Genomic DNA, 24,986 nt, shown 5'->3' with positions numbered 1-24,986 from the left:
TAGTGAGACTGAACCTAAAACCATATGATTTGGAAGCAAACTTCTTAACCACATCTGCACCTATGTATTCTGTATAGAAAAACAATAAACTGACTGCAACAGATTTGAAATTCTTAATCTTCATGCAGAGTCCAGTATCTTATCCACTCGGCCATCTCACCTCTACATTTGCCTGTGTATTTTTCAATCTTTTATGTTTATCCGTATGACTGGTCTCGGTCAAATGTTTGTTTTACTTTCCTTCCTAATTTTTACATCAATGAGTGTAAATACATTCTGGCAAATATATCAAATAAAGTTGCAGTTGACATGAAAGTTTTCAAATAATGTTCAATGGACCTTTTAGAACAGTCCTATAAAAACAAAACTAGCTAAGAGTGTGTATATGCACACACACACACACACACACGTTCACACACACACTCACTCACTCACTCATAATTGTCTATTTATTTTTCCTTTCTTTGATTTTCTTTTTCTTTTCAAGAAACATCTTAATTTCCTTATAAATGTATGCTGTTTTTAGAATTATTGATGCCTCTATCTGCTGTCCCAGTAGGTCACACAGACTTTTAGATCACATTTCACCCATATTTGTTGTTTAAATCTGTACTGATCCAGTAGGCCTGTGGATAAAGATATTCCAGCTGTGAGTTTAGCATCTGTTTGGAATTTATCTCATGAAATCTCACTACTGAACTCATAACTAAACTTATGCATCTGCCAGTCTCATAAGAAATTTACTTTCCCCCTACCTGAGATCCCACTATATTTTTGATGCAGTACGCCATCCTTTTCTGCATGTGATATAATATACAATGAACTTATTGTATACGGTGCTCAGGTGCACTACAACTCATCAGAAAAAGTAGCCAAAACTGCACGAACAGTACATAGAATATGCACAGGAAGGGAACAATGAATAAGTCTTTAAAACAAAAAAAAAAAGGAGGAATAAGAAATGGAAAGGGGGAGGCGTTAGGTGAATTTCAGGAAGCATGGACCATGTTTCAATAATAATAGTTGTAGTGTTTTGTCTTCTTTCCTTCTAAGTAAAATTTTGAGGCTTCTTAATTCTAGGTTTTGCTTCCTAGTTTTGAATTTCTTTTCAAAATTTTCAGCTGATTTAGCTATGAGAAGGAAGTCACTGTCATACATGATTTTCCCCCACAGATAACCAGTATTAAACGATTTTATTTGGTTTTTAGGACCATAATAAATGTTGAACCCCAAGCCATGTGGCTGAGAAGCTAACACCTTAACCACACAGCCATACCTGTGTGTGTATGTCCATCCACTTCTCTGTATGTCTATGTATTAGCCAAATGCCATGATTTGGAACTTGGTGCCAACTGGGATGCTAGTCGCTTCAGTTTCTCTGGCATACTTATGTGTTGTTTTCTAAGAGATGCATGGAAAAATAACATTTTAATGAGAATCACATTCTTGAATATTCACATCTACCCACAATTGTACATCCACCCACCTTTCACACACACTTAAATACATACTCATTTGAAATATAGAAATAAATACAAATTAAATAAAGAAACAGGGACTCCAAAGATGGCAGAGTATTGAATATTTTATTCCACAAAACATTGTCTGAGTTTATCAGAGGTACAGACATTAAGCTGATGCACAATTAATTGGCGAGTTAATTAGTTGATGAATTAATTATACATTAAAGTGGACATGTTTCAGACGGGTTTTTTTTTCATTTTTTTACTCTCCCTTTTTTAACATTTGTATTTCTTCTTTCTTCTGTTTTGTGTAACCACTCCCACCACCCATGTGAAGGACCAAACACCACACGAGAGTCATCAGTCTCGCTCATTGCAGTTATCGTTCTCATCATCATCATTGTTGTTGTCATCATCATCATTGTCATTGTTCTTGGTGTTTGTCGGAAGGGATATCTTTGCCAGTCAGGATTTCTCTCCACAGTATATGCTATCTGCAATAATACAAATATGATGATGATCAATAATAGAAGTAGTAATAGTAATAATAATAATAATAATATTGATATCTAACTTTGTCACAGAACCATACATTTTTGAGGAAGTGTACTTGATTAGATTCTTGGATTTATATTGGTAAATATCAGCAACATACTGGTATTTATTTTATCAACTCCAGAAGGATAAGAAATAATAATAATAATAATAATAATAATAATAATAATGATAATAATAATAATTATAGTTGTTTCTAATTTAGATACAAAGCTAGCAATTCTGTGGGGAGGAGTTAGCCAGTTTCATCAACCCCAGTATAACAACACCATGAATGTTGAGTTTTGTATTGTCTAGAGAATATTTTTGTAAATAGCATGTCTTAGTGTTTTTGTGCATCTGTTTTTCCATGCTGGCATGGGTTGGACAAGATTTTTCGAGGCAGTGTTTTGCAGCTGAACATCCTTTGAAATGCCAACCCTCTAACAACATGTAGTGATATGATGTACCTCTTCTAAAGACTAGAATATATAGTTGATAAATATTATTGTTATCACATAGTCATTCTTTCTCTTTAGTAAGTTCATGTTTAAACAAAATAAAATATAATAGTAAGGTATTAATAACATAATCCGAGTATTATTAAATTTAACTTTATATGGTTATTGTAACCCTGAGATATTTCAATTCTGTTATTTACTAATAATTATAATTATCATATTTTTATGTATAGTTATCGGAAACTCACACTCAAAATAATATACATATTGAGATTGAAGTGTTTATTCTATAACATGAGTATAAATAGATTAATAGGGTTATACTGAAATATTTGTCTGACATTTATTGATTTTAATAACAATGCATAATGTATTTGAAACTGTAATATCAGTGTAACCATAGTGCCATTTAGAAATTCAGTATTAAAGTTGAACATAGAAAGAACGTTGGAAAAATGATGTAAATACAGAGTCTAGAGAACATTTTGTAAAATGCCTGTAGAAATGAGAAATTTGTTTTATCTAATTTTGTTTTAAGGTAATAAATATTTTTCTACTAAAAATTAGTATTCATTTCACAACTTAGTGTAAGCACCATGATATTTGATAAAAGTTAAATTATGGTTATTGTACGTATACCATATTCCCTAATATTACCCATGGTGGCTAAAATATACTTCTTATTTTTATATTTGCGAAAAATATATGATACTATTTTTCTAAATTTTATCAACATGATCACAATGTACTACCTTGAAAACCTGTTTCACCAGAATTTTAATTCCTCCTATAACTATTCTGTCTTTTACTCTCTCTCTCTCTCTCTCCCTGCTCTTCTGTCTATATGATTCAGTCTCTCTTACTGTGTGGAATGTTCCTATATTCATTGCCTGCTACCAAGCCTAGTATGTGTGCTTCTTGTTTTAACTCTCTCTGTATTTCTCCCTCTCACTTAATGTAAAGTGTGACTGGAGAACTCAACCAACCAATGTTTATATTAGCTATTATTCTGTAGAGATTATTATATCCAAAACAAAATGTCTTTTTTTTTTCTAGTTACAATGTATCTTTAAAAGAAAAAAAAAATCTTTCACTGATCAATTTTGCAAGCCAGAAACAATATCCAAACTTTACCTTTCATAGGTCTGCAATCTCATTGACCGGCCCAGTACATGTTGTGATAATACGGTTAATCTCTTCCTGAAAGAAGTAAACAATATTAAACAATATTGAATGTAAATATGTGTGTTAAGCTAGAACAAACCGGTTTAATTTAAAAACGACTTGTGAGAACCAAAATTGAGCAACTTGTAGGAACTCACCAGATATTCACCCAGTATTCACTGTTTATTCTTTCATGTATGTCTTTTTTTGTCTGCAAGCTTACTTGAATTTAAACTTGTATATGCAAACATGTAATGCATAAGTGCAAATATGTATATGCAAACATGTAATGCATAAGTGCAAATATGTATATGCAAACACATAGTTTTAACCACCCAACATATATGTAAGCATGTATGATCTAAATGAGCTAAAAAGGCGGCCTCTTCTTCATGGTCATTCAAATTGCTAGAAATCCAAATTTTCATCAAATCACACTACACTGTATTTTTAAAAAGGATGTCACATTGTATAATGTAGTCCTGGATACACGTGATACCAGAAGAAAAGCTTTGATGGAACATTGGTCAGATAATAAAAAGTTGACTCTGAACATCATCAACAACAGCAATTTATAAATATGCATTTCTTTCATTCAATTCAATTCTAGTCATATAATAAATTCAATGAAACTAAATTTTATTATTTTACAACCAGTTCATCATGCTTTTATATACTTGGGTGGTATCAGTTAATTTTACAGCTGGGTATCTACCTCCCAAATTCCTTTCACCAAGGTATGCATTGCTGTTCCTAACCACTCCAGTTTATCTTTACTTCCTTTCCTTGTTATTTTTGACTACTTACCCTCCTGACCAGCCTTGAACCATGTCAGGAGAGACGTAGCTGTTACAATCACAGTGAAGGCAACCTGTCTACAATCTTGGTTGCTCTAAGTTGCAAGTGAAGGCCCCGAATCCAAGTTAGCCTCTGTAGTACTGTACTGCGATAAGACACAATGACTTTTTTTTCTTTGATGGGAGGTGTAGGCCTAATATGCTGCCTAACTTATCACCATTCCCTGGCAGAGTTATGTTTAGCTCACATGCACAACAAAATGCTTCATAACACTAACAGTTTACACCCAAAGCCATTTAGTCAATAGTGTAGCACTTAAACTGTACAGCCATCGATTTTTAAACACTTGCTTTAGAATATAGATTATGTATTATAGATTTTGTATAATTATCTGATAAAATACATATCATCTGTTAGGCTATACTGAATTTTCAACCAAAATTTGACATTGTATATAAATTAAGTTTTGTTGGTTCTAAAACAAAGCTGTTACTGAAGTAAGTTATCTAAAAAAATTTGTAACTCCCTGCCTCCCAAACAAATCTTTCAGAGACTGTCCACATTAGCAAGGTTTTAAAAGCTGTAAAGATATACTGAAATGGACAACAAATGACTAAAAGAAAGTAATGAAGGATATGCTGAACTTACATCTAAAATTTTTTCTATCAAAGCCTTTGTTTGTTGTCTGAAGTGACACTGAATGTCTGAGAGTGCACTGCGTTTACCTCCGGGGTGCCATCCATTGCTAAAGTGGTAGTTTTGTGCTTGAGTCTGCAGACACAAAGATAGCAGCAACATGGAGAATATAAAGAAAGCCATTTTTCTGGAGCTGGTTGTTGATGCAATAGCTGACATAATGACGTTTGCTGGTAGAATTGGACAAGTTAGATCTGAAATAAACAGCAGAAAGCCTGAGAGGAAGTTTTTATGAAATGATGTAAGGTAGCAATACCTGTTTTCAAGAGAGAATCTAAGCACTTTGCTGCAGTGACAAATATTGGGAACCGATTCTGGCATAAACTTATTGCTCAGAAGTGTGGTATTATTTTTGGTCCCCCACTTTTTTAAAAAAAAAAAAGAAAAATCACACGACTTAGTTGTAGATTGTGTCATGTATATTGAACTATCATTATTGCACTCTAGATTAAGGCAGTAAGTTTGTGGAATTATTGGCATGCTGGGCAAAATAATTAACAGTATTTCGTCCATTTTTACATTTTGCATTCAAATTCCCACAAGGTTGGCTTTGCCTTTCATCCTTTGAAAGGTCAATAAAATAAATACCGATTGACCACTGGTGTCATTGTAATCAACTAGCCTTGTTCCTTGAACTTGCTGACTTTGTGCCAAAATTTGAAACCATTGTTACACAATAGATTTAATGTTTCACTTTAACTACTGATTATAGTAAATGTGTTAACTCTTCAGCGTTCAGATTACTCTGTCAAATGTAATGCTTATTTATTCACATTGTTTTGAATTAACCATGCATTATCTCACAGCTTCAAGAGTTCAGTGATATGATTGTTTACTTTTAAAATGACATTATAGGATATATGTGAGAGGCCAGATACAGCCAGTTGGAACATAAAACATGTAGAATATTTGAGCCAGATATTGCTGGTTTAAACACTAAAGGGTTAAGCTGTTCTGTTCTGTTGTAGCTGGAGATATATTTATCTCCAATAACAGCACCATATTTATCATATTTGGAGCCTGGTGTAGCCATCTGGTTTCACCAGTCCTCAGTCAAATCGTCCAACCCATGCTAGCATGGAAAGCGGACGTTAAACGACGATGATGATGATGATCTCCAATAACAGCACCATCTTTATCATCATTATCATCTGCTTGTCTAAAATTTATAGTCTGTTAGCTGAATGTATTTTACTATAGTTATCATAATCACTGCCACAAGCTGTTGTTTAGTGTTTATTTAAATTGGAATTATTATTATATAGATTTAGTTTTCTTCTGTGTACACGGTGTTGATATGAGAAAGGATTATACAGCTATACATACATATATATATATATATATATATATATATATATATATATATATATAACACATACATGTATGTATGTATGTGTGTATATGTATATGTGTAGTATATATATATAAGAAATAATGTTTGTCTTTTTTATAGAAACAAAAGGGTTTATAGGACTGCAAAAGAAGTGCTCAAATGTAAATGAGACAAAGATAAAGAAACATTGGTCATAGAACAAACATTAAATTTGAGTTAATGACTTTGTATATATATAAAACACCATACCTCAAACATTTCATCACATGTAAATATCACCAAATATTTTTAATCATTTGATAAAACTTTTTTAGGCGTTGAACATTTACTTTATCTTTGTCTATTAGTTTTGGTTGCTTAGGAATTTTTAGTTGTTTATATTTACCTTTTGATAGGCCATTCTATTTGTATTTTATTCGAATACATATTTTTACCATTTGTGTTTTTATGTATATGTATTTTTTTGATGAGTTTAAGAATCATGGTGATATTTCTGTGATTAAATGTTTGAAGTGTGGTGTTATATATAAAGTTGTTGACTCAAATTTAATGTTTGTTCTATAACTTCTTATATATATATATATATATATATATATATATATATATATATATATATATATGTTGTATATGTTGTATATATGTTTTTCTGTATGTGTGTTGGGTAAGCAAATTGCTATATCTGTGTGCTAGTGCATGCATATTGTTGCATATATGTATTGAAATGTGTACTGTATTTTATACAAATTGTTATATGTGTGGTTTAGATATGCACATTGCTGTATGTGTATGCTGGTGTGTGGCACATGTATGAAAGCAATCTGTTGGACAAACAAAATGACCAACAAAGCAAAACAGACACTGCTGTACACATTAACCTTTTAACAGTTGAAAAGCTTTTTTTTTTTTGTCATTATATTCCTGTTATATGAAAGCCAGTGAGCTGGCAGAATCATTAGCATGCTAGATAATATGCTTAGTAGCATTTCGTCTGTCTTTACATTTTGAGTTCAAATTCCACTGAGGTTGACTTTGCCTTTCATCCTGTCGGGGTTCTTAAAATAAGTACCAGTTGTACACTGGAGTAAATGTAAACAACTTACAAGTTGCTGCCTTATGCCAAAATTTGAACCCATTATTTTCCTGTCGCACATACACACATACGCACACACACAACATTAATGTTCATTATTGGTAGATGAAACTTAAAGTTTCACTGCGTCAAGTCTGAAACATTCAGAATGAGTACTTAATGTCTTCACTGTGATACAGAACATCTAATAGTGCTCATGTCTATAATGTGTTGTTTAATAGATTTTTGAGCGAGGTTGTTGCCAGTGCCCCTGGACTGGCTCTTGTGCAGGTGGCACATAAAATACACCATTTTGAGCGTGGCCGTTGCCAGTACCGCCTGACTGGCCTTCGTGCGGGTGACATGTAAAAGCACCCACTACACTCTCTGAGTGGTTGGCGTTAGGAAGGGCATCCAGCTGTAGAAACTCTGCCAAATCAGATTGGAGGCTGGTGTTGCTATCCAGTTTCACCAGTCCTCAGTCAAATCGTCCAAGCCATGCTAGCATGGAAAGCGGACGTTAAACGATGACGACGATGATGATGATGATGATGATCATTATGAAGAGCAAAAACTGTAGATAGTCAGGCTAAATACCTTGTAGTAGTCATTTACAGTCCTCCTTGTTCTTAGTTCAAACTTCACTGAATTTGACTTTGATTGTCATCATTGCAAGATTGATGAAATAAAGTACCAGTAAAGTACAAAGTCAGTTGAATTGACTGTACTTTTCCCCAAAATATGTGGTCTTCTATCGAATTTAGAAATTGGTATTACTGAAGTTTGTCATTTGTTACAAACAGTAGAGTACCAGATTAAATGCTTTGTAATATTTAGTTTCATCTCTGAATTTTGAATTGAAATTTCCCAATGATGGAATTTATCTTTTAGGGTCAGTTAAAAAATAAGCATGTAAAATGCCAAGATTAATACAGCTGATTGACTGTCTACCCTCCCTCTACAAATCCTTGGCTTTTTGCTAGCATTAGAAATTAATGTTAGGATTAGTAAGTATAATGGAGTATATAAAATAGTTAAGAGGTAAACTAAAATCTTCCAGTATTTGGTTCAAATCCTGCTGGTGTAGGGCCTTACTCTTGGGTTGATGAAATAAGTATCAGTAGTACACTGTAGTGAATTCAGTTGGCTACACAATTTCCCTATAAATACATGGCCTAATGATAATTATATATGTCATATTATAGACTAAACTGGATACTATTGAACACTTGAGTTGGATTTCAAAAGTGAAAAGTATTGAGCTTGATGCATTAATGCATTTTGTACCATTCTTCCCTCTGAATAAGATATTGGTATTCAGAATGTAGATGTTGTGAGAACTTTAAACAAATAATTGGTGTGAGAAGATATTTATATATAAATTAGTAAGAGAGAAAGAACAAGAATTAGAATACAGTCATTAAATCATATGATATCAGCTAAAGAAAATGTAGTGTTATGTAATATCCTTTCTACAATATGCACAAGGCCTGAAATTTTGCAGAAGGAGGCTGGTTGATTACATCAGCTCCAGCATTCAACTGGTACTTATTTTATCAACCCTGAAAGGCTGAAAGGCAAAGCTGATCTCGGCAGAATTTGAACTCAGAATCTAATGGTAGAAGAAATGCTGTTAAGTATTTTGTCAAGTGGGGTAATGTTTCTGCCAGTTTGCCTCCTTGTAGTGTGATGTAATATAATTTTTTTAAATTTTTAGCGGAAGCATGGATTAGAAAACTTCCAAATACATATAGTATAGAAATAGCCCTCTTTTTTTTAAAGATAGTTATTGAAAAGGAAAATCTATATGTCAAGTTAATAAATCAAGATATAAGAGAGAGAGAGAGAAAGTGAGCATTGTAAAAGAAATTTTGTTTTTTTAACAAAGGAAGATTTTGATATTTTACCTTTAGTGTGGAACTTGAGTTTGTTCTATGTATCAGGTTCAGAACGCTGTTCAGAGTGAAGGAATCTCCTCAAAGTGGTTCCTTTAAATAGAGAGATCTTGTCGCATCATCACCATCACTACAAGTACCACCTATTCTTCAGTGCCCCCGCCCAAACTGTTGCATAAATCTAGAAACAAACACTGTCAACAACAACATCAACCACAACAACAATGCTGATGCAGTATAAGCAATAGGTGGTCGTGATGATGATGATGATAGAGATGAGGATGATGTGCAAATGTATTATTTAGCAAGAAAGGTGGGAAGGCCATGGAATTGCCCAAACAAATCATTTCTGACATTGTCAACCTGGTGGTGGTGGTGGTGGTGGTGGCAATGATGTTGCATTTTGATGATGTAGTGTTGTTGTGATGGTGTAAGAGGTGAGTTCAAGAAAGTGAAAGTTGGTGGATTGGGTGGGTGTGAGGTCTGAAATGTTTATGTGTCTCTACTGCGTATGTATGTGTATTATGCCTGTATGCACGAATAATAGTTTTTATGTGTGTGTCTTGGTGTATGCTTTTACACACACACACACACACACACACATATATTTGTATGTATGTCATGTTCCTCTTACCATAATTGATATCCATTTGTTTTTTCCATACATAATGCATAATAGAACTATGTAACATGCCTAGGTACATATATATTTGCATGTATAAGCAAATACACACATACACACTTATATAAATAAAGATACATATATACAAATAATACACGTATATAAATAAATACACATACATACGTGTGTGTGAGTGTATTTTATGTATGTTTGTATGTATGTATGTAAACATACACATAAACATACATACAAAAGTGATGGAATTATGTCCCTCCCCACCTTATAGAATTTTTCAGCTCCACCTCCTCATTGTTGGTGATGCAGTATGCTACTGGTTTGTGTCCATGTGATGAAGATGCAGTCAGAGTGCAGGCGTAGATGCCTGTGGAGAGGTGTGGCAGAACTGTAGTGAGGAAGGAAAAGGAAGATGAGGAGGGAACTTAAGTGCTGTGGGTTGTCTTTACTCCCTGGCCACTGGTCAGTCACTTGTTCTTGGTACATACATACACATATGCACAAACACACACATTCAGTTATACACCCATTCATTTATAACACCCACTCATTTGATCACACCTTCACATACACATAAACAGACAAACATTCACACACACACACACACACACACACACAAACGCATACGTACACACACACGCATAGGGCAAGGTAAATATTTATGTACTTGTGAAAATGTAGAAAATTCAAATGCATATATATATATATATATATATATATATATATATATATATATATATATATATATATACATATATATTACACACACGTGTGTACACACATGCAAGTGTGTGTGTATGTGTATATATATATGTGTGTATACATGTATATATATATATATATATATATATATATATATATATATACATGTATGCAATATATGTGCATGCATATATATATTTATATATGTGTATATATATATATATATATATATATATATATAGGAGAATGTACGAAAAAACAACAACAGACGAGGGCAGGTGGTGTAAATAACAAAAGGATATATTAGTATGACGCTCGGGAATACGGAAAGTCTTTAACGTTTCGAGCTACGCTCTTCAAAAGAAAGAATACGGAGACAAGGAGAAAAACACGGAGAAAAAAAATTGAATAGTTTTCGGTCAACGGTCAATCATAGTTATATATATATATATATATAGATACACATCATTCAACTATAGTGTAAATGGTTGTGTACACACGCGTGCGCGCGCGCACACACGTCTGCTGAATACCAAACACCGACATGTTTACACACACACTGAGTGACAAACACATTGTTATATAAATGCACACATTCAAAACAGACACATACGCATATACAAATATATGTCAATGGTATAATAAATGCACGCACACACACACACACACACACACACACACACACATACACACACACACAAAGACATGCATGTATGTTGCAAATGGTTCTGCATCAATTTCAACGATGAATATTCCTTATGTTTTGATCAATTAAACTAACTAATCATTCAATTAGAGAGTAAGTGGCTGTGTACTCCACAGATGCATATACACTTAATGTAACTCTTAGCCAGGATTTGCATGGCAGTGTGTGACAAGGCTGGTCCTTTGAATTATAGATTCTGTCCATCCAATAGTTTGCGTCTACACTTTTCCATCTATGGTTTACGTCTACACTGTTTCACTTACAAGGCTTGAGTCAACCCAAGATGATCGTAGAAAGTACTTTGCTAAGATGCTGAGGAGTGGGATTGAACCTTGGATCTCATGATTGCAAAGTAGAATTCTTAACTACTTGGATAGTCTACATCCTGTTATAAACATTGAACAAACATATACTTGCATATTGTATACTAAAAACAAAAAAAAAACCCCTTACAACTACACATATGCAAAAATATAAATATACATATATAGTTATCAATACACACATTCATATACATAGATACATCATCATCACCAACACTCTCATCATTTTAACGTTTGCTTTTTCCATATTTGCATGGGTTGGATGGAGTTTATTGGGGTGGATTTCCTATGGCTGGATGTCCTTCCTGTCGTTAGCCCTCACCTGCTTCTAAATAAGGTAATATTTCCTCTTCCCCCATGGTCTGACATATTTTTGCAGAATATTAGAAATGAACGACTCTGCTCATATGAGAGTGAAACTGATTCATGACTATTACACAATGCATGCACGCACGCGCGCACACACACACACACACACACACACACACACACACACACACACACATGCACACTCAGAGGTTTCTTTTGGTTTCCATCTTTCTAATCCACTCACAAAGCTTTAGGTGGCACAGAGTTGTAATAGAAGACATTTGTCTCCAAGGTGCCATGCAGTGGGACTGAACCATGGCACTGAAGCTATGTGGTTGGGAAGCAACCATATTTACCATACAACCTTGTCTGCACCTATATATATATATATATATATATATATATATATATATATATATATATTCATGCCTTAATTTATTAGATTAGTAGATCAGGCCATTGAATAATAATACATGAAACAAATTCACCCACATTGTCACAACAGATGTAGCATCCATGAAAACTACACAAAACATATATATTGTATGCTACAAATATAACTCATAAGCCAGAATAGTGCATGTGTCTCACCAAGCTACAAACTCATAGTTGTATTACAAAAGCACATGAATGAAAATTTTTCTTTTCAACATGAAACCACAAACTAGCAAACCACAGAATATACTTCAGGAAACCAATGTCCTGCACAAAATCATCGAAGTTGTAAATTTCCTAAGACTTCATAACATTGGATCCATTTAACTTGTATTTACACCAAGGAACTTTCACAACTCATGATACAGTCATGAAAATACTAGTTGACAATCTACAATTTTACATAGAATTCTTCAAAAAAGAAAAAAAAACAAAAAAAAGATGAATAACTGTGAAATTTAATAAGATTGAATAGTTGTCTGATGTTTGTGCGTATGCACGTGTGTGTATATATCATCACCATCATTTAACATCCATGTTCCATGCTGTCATAGGTTGGATTGCTTGACAGGATCCATTGGGTCAAAGGACTACATCATGCTCCAGTGTCTGCTTTAGCATGGTTTTTATGACTGGATGCCCTTTCTAACATCACCCAATTTATAGTGTCCCAGGTGCTTATAGTGTGTGTGTGTGTGTGTGTGTGTGTGTGTGTGTGTGTGTGTGTGTGTATGTATATATATATATATATATATATATATAATATAAAGAAAGAGAGGAGATGATATCCATATACTGCTGATCATTTCACAGCCTTGGTCATGGAAAAATAATTTATTTTAGTGTATAATAGATAATAACTCTTTTACATGCAGTATTAATATATATATTATTATTTATATACAGCAGTTGCTTGATTTATAAATTAATACAGGTAAAAAAAGCTTGCTCATCAGATCAAAGAAAATTATGGATATTTATATATGTATATATAGTACACATTCTTTTATTTATTTCAGTAATTTGACTGTGGCCATGTTGGAACACTGCCTTAAAGGGTTTTTTAGTCAAAGAAATCGACCTCCAGTACTTATTCTTTGTAAGCCTGGTACTTATTCTATTGGTATTTTTTGCTGAAAGCTAAGTTACAGGAACATAAACACACCAACATCGGTTGTCAAGCACAGACACACACATATATGGCAAGCTTCTTTCAGTTTCTGTCTACCAAATCCTCTCACAAGGCTTTGGTCAGCCCAAGGCTGTAGTAGAAGACACTTGCCCAAGATGCCACGCTGTGGGACTGAACATGGAACCATATGGTTGGGAAGCAAGCTTCTCATCACACAGCCACGTCTGCACCTATATATATATATATATATATATATATATGTAAATATATAAAAACAAAAAAATAAAGAGAGCAAAGGTAAGGTTGAAGAAATTTATGCTTTCACTGCACTACCAAGTACAGCTCCGTATGCCTTGGGGATATGCTGTGGTTTGTTGTGGTGCTCTTATCCATAAATTTCTTCAACCTTACCTTTGCTCTCTTTATCTTTTTGTTTTAATATATTTACATATACACACGCTAATACACGACTTATAATACCCAATCCTGTTCATACAACGATTGGGGCAAACTAATCGGTATACAGCACTTACTCGGTACTACCTGTATCCTCCGGGGTTTGGTTAAATCCAATACCCTCCTCAACCTTATATATATATATATATATATATATATATATATATATATATATATATATATATATATATGTGTGTGTATGTATGTATAGATTCAGTCATTCTATAGGGATCCATGTAATGGTGGAGGTGATATAATTAATCAATTAAAAACTGTTGAATACAGTGCACCACCATGGCCACTGACTGAAACTGATAAAAAAAAAAAATATAAGATAAAGAATATATTATTATTCAGTAGTCTTATTTTTATCACATGCTTTCACTGCACTACCAAGTACAGCTCTGTATGCCTTGGGGATATGCTGTGGTTTGTTGTGGTGCTCTTATTTTCATGTATTGAAAATGCTTTACGTAGGATGTGTGCGGTACCTAGTAGTGCTATTTTCTGTATGTTATATACATTCGTAAGTCCTGGTGTTTTTGCTATGTATTTGTCTGAATATTTTTGTTTATCATACTAAATGCACCTACTATGATAGGAATTGTTTCTGTTTTTGGACGCCACATTCGAGTTTCTTCTATTTCCAGATCTTTGTATTTTGAGAGTTTTTTTTAATTATTATTATTATTATTATTCGGCTCTGTGTGCCTTGGGTATGTGCTGTGGTTTGCTGTGGTGCTCTTATGGTTACTGTATTGAAAGTGTTTTGCGTAGGATGTGTGCAGTGCCCAGTAGTGCAGTTTTCTGTATGTTATATATATTTGTAAGTCCTGGTGTTTTTGTTATGTATTTGTCTGAATATTTTTTTATTATACCTAAGGCACCGACTATGATAGGAATTGTTTCTGTTTTCAGATTCCACATTCGAGTTACCTCTATTTCCAGGTCTTTGTATTTTGAAAGTTTCTCCATTTCTTATAGAGGAACGTTGTCATCTGCTGGTATTGATACATCAACTAGAAAGCATTTTTTTTTCTTCATGATCTCTGACAACTATATCTGGTCTATTAGCCTTAATTTCTCTATCTGTGTGTATTGGCATATCTCGGAGTATTGTTGCTTTCTCGTTTTCTATGACCTTTTCTGGCATGTGTTTATACCATCTTTTTTCTGTTGTTATTCCATAGTGTTGGCATAGCTTCCAGTGCATGTAGGTCCCAGCTCTGTCGTGTCTGTGAATATACTCCTTCTTAGCCAGGACTGGGCAGCCAGAGATAATATGATTTATTGTTTCTTGTTCATCGCCACATATTCTGCAGTTACTTGTTATGTTTCTTTTCATTATATGTTTTTGGTAATTTCTGGTTGGGAGGCTTTGGTCTTGTGAAGCAATTAAAAATCCTTCAGTCTGTGCTTTGAGTCCTGAGCTTCTCAACCAAATGGCAAATAACAAAGAAGTGAAACAGAACCAGTGTATGTGTTTATGATTGGTGCAATAAAAAAATCTTTGTAAAACATCCAACTCATTAAATAGAGGTGCATATATTCTTTGGCCCAGGTAGGAACCCAGCCATAATAATAATGATAATAATAATTATTATTATTATTATTATTATTATCATTATTATTATATATTTTGTTTTTGCTTTTTATTTGTACAAGTTGACTCCAAGTCTCACCCAGAGGCCTCAAGATTCAACAAGTTAGAAGTTCAAGTCAGTCTTATGACTAGGGTTCCATATTTTTGATTTTGCAAAGAATATTGTTCTTGAGATTGTCTGTCAAAACATAAGAAAATTGAAATTATTATTATTATTATTATTATTATTATTATTATTATTAGAGCTGGGTTCCTACCTGGGCCAAAGAATATATGAACATCTATTTAATGGGTTGGATGTTTTACAAAAATTTTTTATTGAACCAATCATAAATACATGCACTGGTTCTGTTTCACTTCTTTGTTATTTGCCATTTGGTTGGTTATTTGACCAACCAACTGAGCAATTGCTTGCTTAATTAGACAATTGAATAACCAGTTAGTTGTCCATCATTTACAACCTTATCAACAACATGCTCAGTCTCCTCTGAGACTCCTTCAAATCTGTATGTCTTCAAATTGATACCTATGTTTATGTAGTTGTGTGGTCATGTACTTGAGAAGGGAAGGATGGGAGAAAAGGATGTATATTATGCTAGCTTCAGTTGGTTTGATCTCTAATTATTTACTAGTTTCAATTAGTTTGATCTTTGATTGTACACTGATTTGATCTCAGATAGTATATTATTTTCAATTAATTTGATCGTTAATTTATGCTAGTTTCAATTTGTTTGATCTCTGATTGTATACTAGTTTCAGTTGCTTTGATCTCTGATTGTGCATATTCAGAATACCCAAATAGTACTTAGTTGGATTTCAATTAGTAACCTTTATTTTCTATACTAAGGTTAATAACTATTATAGATTGAATCCTGTCTGTACTCTGTACTACTTATCTGGGAATAAAACATCTGATGGTGACCAGAGATTAAACTAATTGAAATGTTTAGATGTTAATATAAAAATAAAAATGTTTTACCTCTAGAGATGAAATTACTGGTTTGAAAAATGATGATCTTATTAACAACAATTTATTCAGATATTTATATCTTTAATGTACTGATTCACTGTTGATTATTAGAAATGTTACGCATGGAATAATGGTCTACTACTTTACTGATTCTATGATATTTTAGGTTGTGCACCAAGAAAACCATATAACTACATTATTTAAATCATCTGAAAAACTAAGTAAATTTATATTTGTGTGTGTGTGTCTGGGTGTTTTCCAACATTTTCAGGCATGGGGAACAAGGACATAAAATGGTGACAGTGGTATATTCAAGTTAAATCATGTAATTCATATGTTTTCAATATATGAATTGTTACAAAGTGCTATGTAAAATGCAGCATGGAGTTGTACATTGAAATATACTGGAGAATAACACAATCTATATGCATTGATATTTAACATAATATTTATAAACATAGATTGTATATGGTATGTGTAAGTGTATAACTGCAACACATCCTCTCTCTCTCTCTCTCTCTCTCTCTCTCTCTCTCTCTCTCTCTCTCTCTCTCTCTCTCTTTCTCTCTCTCTTTCTCTCTCTCTCTCTCTCTCTCTCTCTCTCTCAATAAACATGCCTCTAGTAATTCTCATTGTTCAGGCATGATTATGTGGATACAGTCTTTTGTAGTGGAACTTCATGGTTTTGAGTTCAATATCACTGCAAGGCACCTTGGGCAAATTCCTTCTTGGAAGTAGGGTTGGTAGATGGAAACTGTATGAAAGCCTGTTGTGTGTGTATGTGTAAATGTTTATTTTCCCTTGGGCAAAACTGGTGTTACATTGACATTCTCAGTTAACAAATTGTCCTGCAAGTCTGTACTTTTGAAGATAAGTGGAAGAAACAAATCTCTTGAAAAGCAAGTAAGGGTTTTTGATAGGAAGGACATCCAGTTGTAAAATAAAGCTTCAGTAATATGTATTAGTCCAATCCATATTGGCACGGGGAAATGGATCAACTCTGTAATGTCGTTGGCATTAAGAAGGGCATCCAGCTGTAGAAACTTAATCAAAATTGACAGTAGAGCTTGGTGTAGTCCTCTGGTTTGCCACCTCCTGTCAAACTGTCCAACCCATGCCAGCATGGAAAGCAGACAATGATAACGACAATGATATATTTTGTGAATTGTTGAAATAGCTGATGATTTTTTTTCTTTCTCTTTTTGTTGACCACCAGTATTGTGGCGTCAAATTTTCTACACATAACTTCACTGAAGCTAGCGGAGTCATATACCTTGTCTAAGAGTCACTACAATGTTCCAGACAGTTGTTAAACTTAAATCAAACTTCCCAATGCTGCAGCTATTCAGCCGTTCCTAAAAATGGTTTCATGAAGTTTTCTTTGCCCATAAATCCAGACTATCCAATTATTGTTTTATTCTATTTAGGTGTCTCTGTTTCCTTCGTCCTTCTCTTCTCCCAGCCCTTTGTGTGTGTCTTCAGGTCAAAAATAAGTATACAGCCTGGAGCTTTACTCATACTTCTATTTACCATTTCCTCTATTCAGACTATATTACAATGAAATCAATAAAACACATTTTTTCTGATTTCTTAATTTTTATTTTAGTTGCAATTTGTTTCAGACTTTTTGTAGTCAATGCTTTCCTTTCTTTGATTTTGGTGATTCAGCTTCTTGTTAAAGTGACCATCAGTATCTAGTCTCATCTGTGGTTTAATTACTCTGTTATTTTGCCATCTCTTATTCATTGAGTTCCTTTTTTTATTTTGCTTTGGGGATTCTTTTTCTTGTTTTTTATTTCCACTGTCCATGATGGTCTACCGTCTCTGTTAATTTTCCATCTTCTCCTTGTCATTGCCAGACAATGGGAATTATGCTGAGGGTTATGGCAGTGGGAGGAAGTCACTTTATCATTTTTTTTTTTGGAACTGAGGATAAGTTGATCTCATCCATTGTTTCTGGAATTAAGATCAGTGGTACTTTGAGAACATCATTTTCTGCTGGTTGTAGCTTTTGTTGCAGTCTCTGCTACTCTCTTCTTTACCACTCAATCTCAATTGGATTGCAAGCTCTTGGGTGCTTCTCTGTCACATGTGTAGCAGTTGAGTTTTCTGCCCTGCACCTCTAGTCTTATAACTTTTCTTTTTACATTCTTGATAGATCACATCTCCAGAATAGCTCTGTAGTTTTTGCAAGTCATTAGGACTTGTATGTCCATACATACCTACCTCACTGCAGTTTATTCCTGTTAACCTTGGTGCTTACTCTGTCTCATGCTGTGTCATAAAAGCCAAAATAAGCCAAAGGTTCAATGTGCGAGTGCCAATATCTTTCACCTTGACACCACATTAAGTATTGTGACAAGAATCTCTGGGCTGGTGTGTTACACATCAGATCAACTTGCCATTTTGTTTCATCTTCAGTTTTGAATATCATGCACATGGTTCCTTACACTCTATTCCAGTTAATAGATAAGATATTGTTCCTTATATTGGTGAGCATTACTTTCACTTGTAGCTTTGAGATCACAGGGATCCCCACTCTGCTTCTGTTTGTGGCAAGACAGAAGATTGTCATTATCCTTTTTGTCAGTTATTCAGTGAATTCTTAGTAAACATAGCCAACTGACTCTGTAGAAGCAGGGTAAATTAAAGAAAGAAGAGAAAGATAGTTTAGAGGAATTGTATGATATAAGGAAAAAGGAATTTGGACAATGATTGAAAAAGAATACAGTAATGGAAAAAGCTGCCAAAATTTGAAAATATAAAGAGACAACCATTGTGAGCAAAATCACTTCTTTCAATCAAACCAGAAGCAGCTTTTTGATGTTTTTCAAGATCACATAAGACTGAATGTTGAAGTCAAGCAAACTGGTGAGAAGTTTGGGGAAAAAATGCCAAACACAATAATAAAGTTCAGTGGATAAAGCAAGTGGAAAATTATTCTGAAAATGTTGAGGCACAGAAGAATTATAGCACCACAAAAATAATATAAAAAGATAGGAAAGTGTAAAAAGCACGACCAAACCTGGTCTGTGGTTGCTGGCTGAAAGAGTTTGTTTGACAAGTATATGCATACCTATAAAAAAAGGGAACTACCACTGTGGTACTTCCCCTTTTGATAGGCACTCAATATAATGAACCTGCCTAATGCTGAATGACAAATTGAAAGGAAACTCTGTCTCAAATTACCAACCAAGTAGGTGTTTACAAATTATGTGGAAATTCTTAACAGGAATAATCATAAAAGAGGTATACCAACACCTGTATGAGAAACACCTAATGCTTGATGAATGAAAAAGCCATTGAAAAGAAGTGTAGAACATAAGACCAGTTTATGACTGACAAAGAGAGAGAGTGACAAATTTATGCATTATGTAGTCTGATTATAGAAAAGCATATGACCTAGACCCACACTTCTAGAAAAACTGGTGTAAAAATGAATGAAACTGAGGAGCTGTACATTTAATTAGTATTATCAATATTAACCATGTACAAGGTGGTAAGCTGGCAGAATCATTAGCATGCTGGGCAAAATGCTTAGTGGCATTTCATGTCTTCATATTCTGAGTTCAAATTCTGTTGAGGTTGACTTTGCTTTTCATTCTTTTGGGGTTGATAAAATAAGTACCAATTGAGCACTGGACTCAATGTAGTTGACTTACTTCCTCTCCCAAAATTGCTGCCTTTGTGTCAGAATTTGAAATCAATATTAAACATATACAGGGAATTTATTCCACTAACAAAACTTACTTCACATTTGCCAAAAGTGAGATGTCACTTATGCAAAGCTCTGTTAAAATACATTTTATATTAATATTCTCAGGTACTCTATTCTTAATTTTAGTTTCCATACTAGTTTTTGTACTCTTACTACATGACCATGGCTGTGTAGCCAAGAAGTTTGCTTCCCAAATACATGGTTTTAGATTCACTTAGGCAAGTGTCTCTATCTGTAGTCTTGGGCCAACCATAGCCTTGTGAGTGGATTTCATTGACAGAAACTGAAAGGAGCTCTTCGTGTGTGTGTGTGTTCTTGTCTTGATATCATGTGATGATTGTGAATGATCATCATCATCATACAAGCAGTATCCTTCTATGAAACATGTCTGCTTATGAGGAAATATTATCTTGCTTGGAAACAGGTGAAGGTTGGCAACAGGAGGGGCAACTGACCATAGAAAATCTGCCTCAATAAGTTCTGTGTGGTCTATGGAAACATGGAAAAAATGGACATTAAAATGACAACAACAACGATTAGAATGTTGTATGTATGATACACAGAACATACACTTGGCTGGAGTGAAGTAAGATCAATGAGTGGAGTGGGGAGGATGTTATAAGTTGGTCTCCTAAAGTGACTCCCTTCTTTTTATTCCAGCTACTGTCAGGAAGATAAGGGAATGAATAATTATTGAATTTTAAGTTTTATTTCTTTAATAATCATTAAGAAATTGTCATCATCACCTCCATTATTATTGTCATCATCATCTTTGGCATCATCATTGTCATCGGCATCATTATTATTATTATTCCCTTGTGACAAATAAAGAACCAATTATTGCTGGTGTTGATGCTGTTATTGTTATTGTTTTTATTATTATTTTTTTTTTTCAATTGATTGACTGTCTACTAAAAGATTTCTAAAAATAGTGTGAACATTCTGGAATGTTCTTGTGAAATGCTATTAAAACTATGAAGATTTTCAAACAAGTTCTTGCTTGATGGTTGGTTGTCATTGTTTCATTTTTGTTGTTTTTCTTTTCCGCTTCCGCACTTTGTTTATTTTTCTTTCATTTTCCTCTCATATTTTGTTTTGTCTTTCTTGTATGCAGATAAGTGACTGTTCTCTTTCCCACTCACATTTACTCTCACTCACTTGCTCTATTTCTCTCTCTCTCTCTCTCTCTCTCTCTGTTGTTTTGCTGCTCTAATTGATGAGTAAGTGAACTCTGTCTGTTGTTTCTTGTTCTTCATCTTTTTTCTATCACGTATGCGTGGATGGGTATCTTCATATACACATATACAGCAACACACACGTTCACACACACACACACACACACACACACACACACGTGTATGTTGATGATCACCTGTTTGTCTTGAAACAATGCCTTTGTTTCTCACCTTTTCCAAAACTTGTATACAAATACGAAAATCCTCGCAGAACAACACACCAGAATAAATCTCATGTCTGAGTTCCTTCAGAGTGAAGCAGGGAGGATTCAAGGGATTGTTAGTTGTGATGGAGTGATAGAAGGAAGTATTAGGGTGAGGTGCAGAAATGGTGTTAGTTTATTCTCTCAAACTCTCTGGTTTTCTTTCTCCAGTTTTTCTTTAATTTCTCTCTCTTTTTCCTCAACTCTTCCTTCTTTCTCCATCTCATTCCGAGTCTTTCTTTCTCTCACTGATGCAACACACACACACACACACACACACACACACACACTTTCTCACTCATCTCTTAAAATGACAACGTACAGACAATATTTACTGGAACACTGTGGTTATTAAAATTCTCATTTTAAAACTCAAAGGTGGTAGAAAATCATATCTTCTTTAACTATTTTTACTTTTAAATGTGGTTATATTTTAAAATATCTGAGTATTAGGCTGAATGAAGCTAGTGATGTATGGTTAAATCTGTTAGGGTTCATAAATGTGAGTATAAGAATACTATCTTTGTTTAAAATGGTTTGATGTCATACTGACATTGGCTTTCAAAGTATGATTTGTTTGTGGAGTGATTTGTTTTGTGTCCTTAATTATACATATTCAGTTTAAAAGCATAAGGCATGTTTGAGGCAGCTGCATTACCTGCTAGACTTTTGTTTCATTTTTGTTGATTCTGAGATGTTGGAGTTTGCAATTTTGGGGGCAAAATTTTGGGTGGAAAGGTATGAGAATTTAATAGTGTATTTGTTAAAAATTGTGTATTTGTGTTGTTTTAAGATGTTTCTAATGAGTGAAGACTACTCTGGTTGCTGAGGTTTTGACTGCTAAGTTATAAGGTGGGTTGTACTAGCTAATGTTTTCATGTTTGTTGTATTTTGGGGCCCTGGGTTGAGTGTCAGTGTATGCTAACTTGCCCTTAAAGTTACTATCAGATACATCATTAAAATATTGTGGTGAGCCTTTAAAAATTTGTGCATTAGCTGATAACTATAAGATTCTGAGGGATATACTTTTAACTTCTTGTTTATGTTTTTTGGGTGATTTGATTGCAAATGAATGTAGTGTAGGTACTCATTGGTTTTGTATAATGTATTAAATAAAAAAAAAGTATTCAGTTCAAGAATTACATGAATATATAAATGTACGAGTGTGTGAAGTGAGGAGTATTGTGAGATAGAGTAAGAAATAACAATGTAAATGGATGAAAGTAAAAGAATAGGAGTAATGGGTAGTGTTTGATACCAATAATGAGTGATAAATGGGTAGGGAATAGAATATGAAGTAGTGCTAGTAATAAAGAATAGGCAGTGGAAGAAGAGATATTGAATATGAACAGATCCAGTGTGATGGGAGAGAAATAGAGTGAAAGGAGGAGGCGTGTTGATATGAGAGAGGTTAGTAGTAGATGATAAAGTAATGAAGGAGTGGGGTGAATGATGTATAGAAACTTTTTGAATCTAATTGTCAAAAGCCATGGAGGTATAATATAGTCAAATGCTCCATTACCACTATCATTTTATGTCCTATTTTTGCATGCTTGCATAAGTTAGCTGGGTCCTCTCCTGTATGGCACAAAAATGACATGGAATCTCTCTTCAGTCTTTCTTCAGCTCCTTGAGATTCAGCCTCTTGAGTTTATTCCTCATCACTTTGTCCTATGTTTTCTTTATCTTCCCTTTTCCACAAATTTCATCCACTTTGAGTGCTCGTCATCTCTTTATAGAACTGACAGCCAAATACACATGCAAATTTTAAAATAAGATTACTGTAAAGCACATTTGATAATGATATCAAAGCATTTACAATAAGTATGTGTGTGTGTGTGTCTGTGTGTGTCGTGTATTCTTGTCAATGACCAGGTTGCAGTTCATGCAATGAAAATTTTGATACTATATAGCAAATAATAGATGTTTAAGTGAAGTTAAAAGTTCTTGTGCATTTTTGAATGGCTAACATGTCTCCCATATTGATTGCTTTAGTTTCAGCACATAATGCAGATTAAATCACTTGCTTAGCAAGTATACCACACACAGATACACACACACATACACACACATACACACACGACCACAGGTGCTAAAGCTGGCTAATAAGGCAGGTGAGGAAGTGATACCATGTTGCTTTTGGCAAGAAACTCACAAGTGAGGAGAGCTTGGTGACAGGGTGCATTATCATCATGAAGAATCCAGTTCTTTGTGCTCCACAGATCAGCCACTTTCACCGAATGTCCTCCCCCAGATGCTTCAAAACATTGCTGTAGAACTCTCGATTGACTGTCTGGCCCTGGAAGAGGAACTTTCAATGCACAATACATTTCTGAGGTTGATGCTCATAGTAGGTCTTCCAGATCACTTATTGTCTTCCAGGGATATTCTTCCACTCTTGAAGCGCCCGTGTCACTCAAAACAGGGGTTTTCAAACTGTGGTTCACGGACCACAGGATCCACAAGGACAAGACAGGGGGTCCGTGGACAGCAAATACTTTTTATGGGCAATTTGATTTTATATATGTTTTTTAATCGAAATCTTTTAATTGACAATAAACCTATTTATTAAATACTGTTAAATAAATAAATGTAAAAATATATGTTATTTTAAGCAAATATTTATGTATAAATTTCATAAGCGTTTATAAGGGGGTCCCTAAGGTAAAGCCTGAAATATAACTTTTTGACTTGCAAGTCAAAAAGTTTGAAAACCCCTGACTCAAAACATTGTGTATGACCCATTGCCATATCACCGTAAGCTTTCTGAAGCATACTCAATGTCTCTGTAGCAGACTTCCCAAGTTTAATGCAAGACTTTTCATTGGCCCTTTGTTCCCATCCATGACAAAATCACAGACTACAGCATACACATGATCACCAAAACACAAATTTCACAACTTGCAAAGTAATCACAGCTGTGTCACTTGGCACACTGCCTCATGAAAGTCACTGTTAGCTTTCACTGTGCATGTAACCGTGTGCTGCCAGCTGTTGGTGTGCTCAGGAACTTTTTGATACCACCTCATATGTATGTGTGTTCATTCATACATACATACATATAGCCAGCCAGCCAGCCAGCCACTCATCAAACATCCATCTTCCATGTTGGCATGGGTTGGACAGTTTTGCTAGGAGCTGGTA

The 24,986-nt window shown here is 34.2% G+C and overlaps 2 protein-coding genes across 20 annotated transcripts in view; one reads left to right on the top strand and one right to left on the bottom strand.

Moving 5' to 3' along the window:
- The window catches only part of LOC106868839 (RUN and FYVE domain-containing protein 2), a 247,450-nt gene that overhangs the window by 131,271 nt on the left and 91,193 nt on the right, over positions 1-24,986 (top strand). The window lies entirely within an intron of this gene.
- On the bottom strand, positions 1,568-9,565 carry LOC149134825 (prepro-gonadotropin-releasing hormone-like protein). Its single transcript, XM_089355718.1, has 4 exons — positions 9,426-9,565; positions 5,069-5,310; positions 3,593-3,658; positions 1,568-1,957 (listed from the first exon to the last, which is right to left on the bottom strand). Exons 2-3 carry the CDS (start codon positions 5,273-5,275, stop codon positions 3,596-3,598), a joined length of 270 nt encoding a protein of 89 aa, XP_089211844.1. The 5' UTR covers positions 5,276-5,310; positions 9,426-9,565; the 3' UTR covers positions 1,568-1,957; positions 3,593-3,595.

This window comes from Octopus bimaculoides, chromosome 7, assembly GCF_046866305.1.
Source record: "Octopus bimaculoides isolate indiv1 chromosome 7, ASM4686630v1, whole genome shotgun sequence".
NCBI lineage: Eukaryota > Metazoa > Mollusca > Cephalopoda > Octopoda > Octopodidae > Octopus > Octopus bimaculoides.
This window is presented reverse-complemented; position numbering and strand designations above follow the sequence as displayed.